At 52.6% G+C, this 2,088-nt stretch overlaps 1 protein-coding gene across 1 annotated transcript; it reads right to left on the bottom strand.

The window, feature by feature from the left end:
* Positions 1 to 1,178: 1,178 nt before the first annotated feature.
* LOC112963946 (olfactory receptor 52K1-like) lies at positions 1,179 to 2,081 on the bottom strand (the record flags this gene model as incomplete). Its single annotated transcript, XM_026061464.1, has 1 exon — positions 1,179 to 2,081. A coding segment is annotated over one exon (903 nt), but the record flags the coding sequence as incomplete, so codon positions are not given.
* Positions 2,082 to 2,088: the final 7 nt, after the last annotated feature.

The raw sequence follows: 2,088 nt of genomic DNA, 5'->3' as shown, positions 1-2,088 counted from the left end.
GGGAAGGAGGCAATCTCTGCAGAGATCCTGCAGCCACAGACCTAGAGCTGCTGGCACAGGAGAGGTCAGAATAGGCTCCACCGTCTCTCCCGGCAGTGAGGAGCAGTGCATTGAACCTCTGCTCTTTCCGGCTGGTTGTCACCRCAAAGACTGCAGGAGCTTCGCTTTTTTGGCCCCTCTTCCCTCCACTCACTTTGGTTAAGCTGTCCAGCAGGCTCAATAGCCCTTTGGCGAGGACCTGCAGACCAACAGACAACACAGCCTCTTGCAACTCATTTGCTTAGCACACAAAAAAAAGAAGAAATGCAGCCAGTGGAGCTCAGACAASGATGTTACTTACGTTCCGTTCACCATCAGCACAGTGACGTCAAAGCTGAATACTCTGAAAATTTTCCAGCTCCGCGTTGGCTGACGTCYGGATTTAGCACCCTTTTCAGTCTGCCAGGCAGGCTTCATTCCTCTCTGTAGGTAGTGAGCAGGCAAAACATAACCTTTTTTAGCAGATACGTACAATTATCTCACAGTCATGGGGTCATTAACTTGGAAAGTTTTGGGACAAGAGACAGGAGGCATGTAAAGTGGAGTGTGTGCTTGCTGCACAGTTGTGTGTCCCGGCTTAATTTTTGTGGCCCCTCAGGGGCTGCACRTGGAGTTCACTGTGCAGAGATCTGTACGTGCTGGTGCGGATGGGCTGTGCGTGGCCCAGAAGAGTGCTTCATGAGCTGTGTGGTTGCTGCAAGGACAGTTTTCGCTAACCATTTCCAACAGCACAAGGCGCTCTATCTTCTTTCTCTCTGCTCCAGGATCYGCAGTCAGAGGCTTGCTGACAGCGCTGTCAGTGATAAAATGGTTGAGGCAGACGCGAGCACTGCACCCAAGTCCAGTTTCTGCTGATCACCACAGCACAGCTGGATCGTCTGCTCCCTGTGCTGCATCAGCCAAAGATGTGCCAGACTTCCCACTCTGCCGATCCCAGAGTGGAGCAAGTAACTCAAGACACGGTAGGGACCTTGCCCTTCCAAATATAGACAGAATGTCCATAGTGTAGCAGGGATAACGGGGCCTGTTCAGGAGGGAAGTGTCTGGAGAAGCTTCCTGGGAGCCCTACATCATCCTGGGGGTCTAAGTGATAAGAAGGCGCAGCTGAACTTGGACTGGCAGCAGGTGACACCTGGAACTTAGAGCCTCTTGCGAGAAAATGCAGTGAGCACCCGCTCACGGATCTCCTTGGTTTTGACACCATACACTAYAGGATTCATCATGGGAGGGAAGAGAAGGTACAAATTGGCCATCAAGATGTGCACATGAGGGGCAATGTGGTGACCGAACCTGTGGATTACCGACGAGAGAACCGCAGGAGTGTAGAAGAACAGGATGGCGCAGATGTGGGCGAGGCAGGTACCAAGTGCCTTCAGTCTCTCCTCCTTGGTTGCCAGGCTCAACACAGTTCTCAGGATCATGAGGTAGGAGTGCCCAATGCACAGCATATCCAGCCCCACAATGAAGATAAGCACGAAGATGCCGTAGATATTATTGAATCTGGTGTCAGCACAGGCCAGCTTCACCACCGCCATATGTTCGCAGTAGCAATGGGAGATGACGTGGGAGTGGCAATACGGCAGGCGGTGGAGGAGGAGGGGCATGGGCAAAATGAGGCYGGATGCCCTGACCAGAGCCAGCAGCCCGATCTTGGCTATCAGGGAGTTGGTCAGGATGGAGCTGTATCGCAGGGGGTTGCACACAGCAACRTACCTGTCAAAAGCCATGGCCAGCAGCACTGCCGACTCCATGATGGCAAAAGAGTGAAGGAAAAACATCTGCACAAGGCAGGCCTTGAAGGTGATCTCCCGCGCATTGAACCAGAAGATGCTCAGTATTTTRGGCACGGTGGTCAGGGACAGCACCARGTCAGTGASAGCCAGCATGGAAAGGAAATAGAACATGGGCTTGTGGAGAGATGGCTCTGTCTTTATCACATACAAGAGGGTGCTGTTCCCAAGAAGGGCTATGGCAAACACTGTGCYGAACGGGATGGAAATCCAGCGGTGCATAGCTTCCAGCCCAGGGATGCCAGTCAGGAAAAACACA

This window comes from Apteryx rowi, unplaced genomic scaffold (genome assembly GCF_003343035.1).
Source record: "Apteryx rowi isolate R43461 unplaced genomic scaffold, aptRow1 scaffold_1809, whole genome shotgun sequence".
NCBI classification, from domain to species: domain Eukaryota; kingdom Metazoa; phylum Chordata; class Aves; order Apterygiformes; family Apterygidae; genus Apteryx; species Apteryx rowi.
Note: the sequence above shows the minus strand (reverse complement) of the source record. Positions and strands in the feature narration are given on the sequence as shown.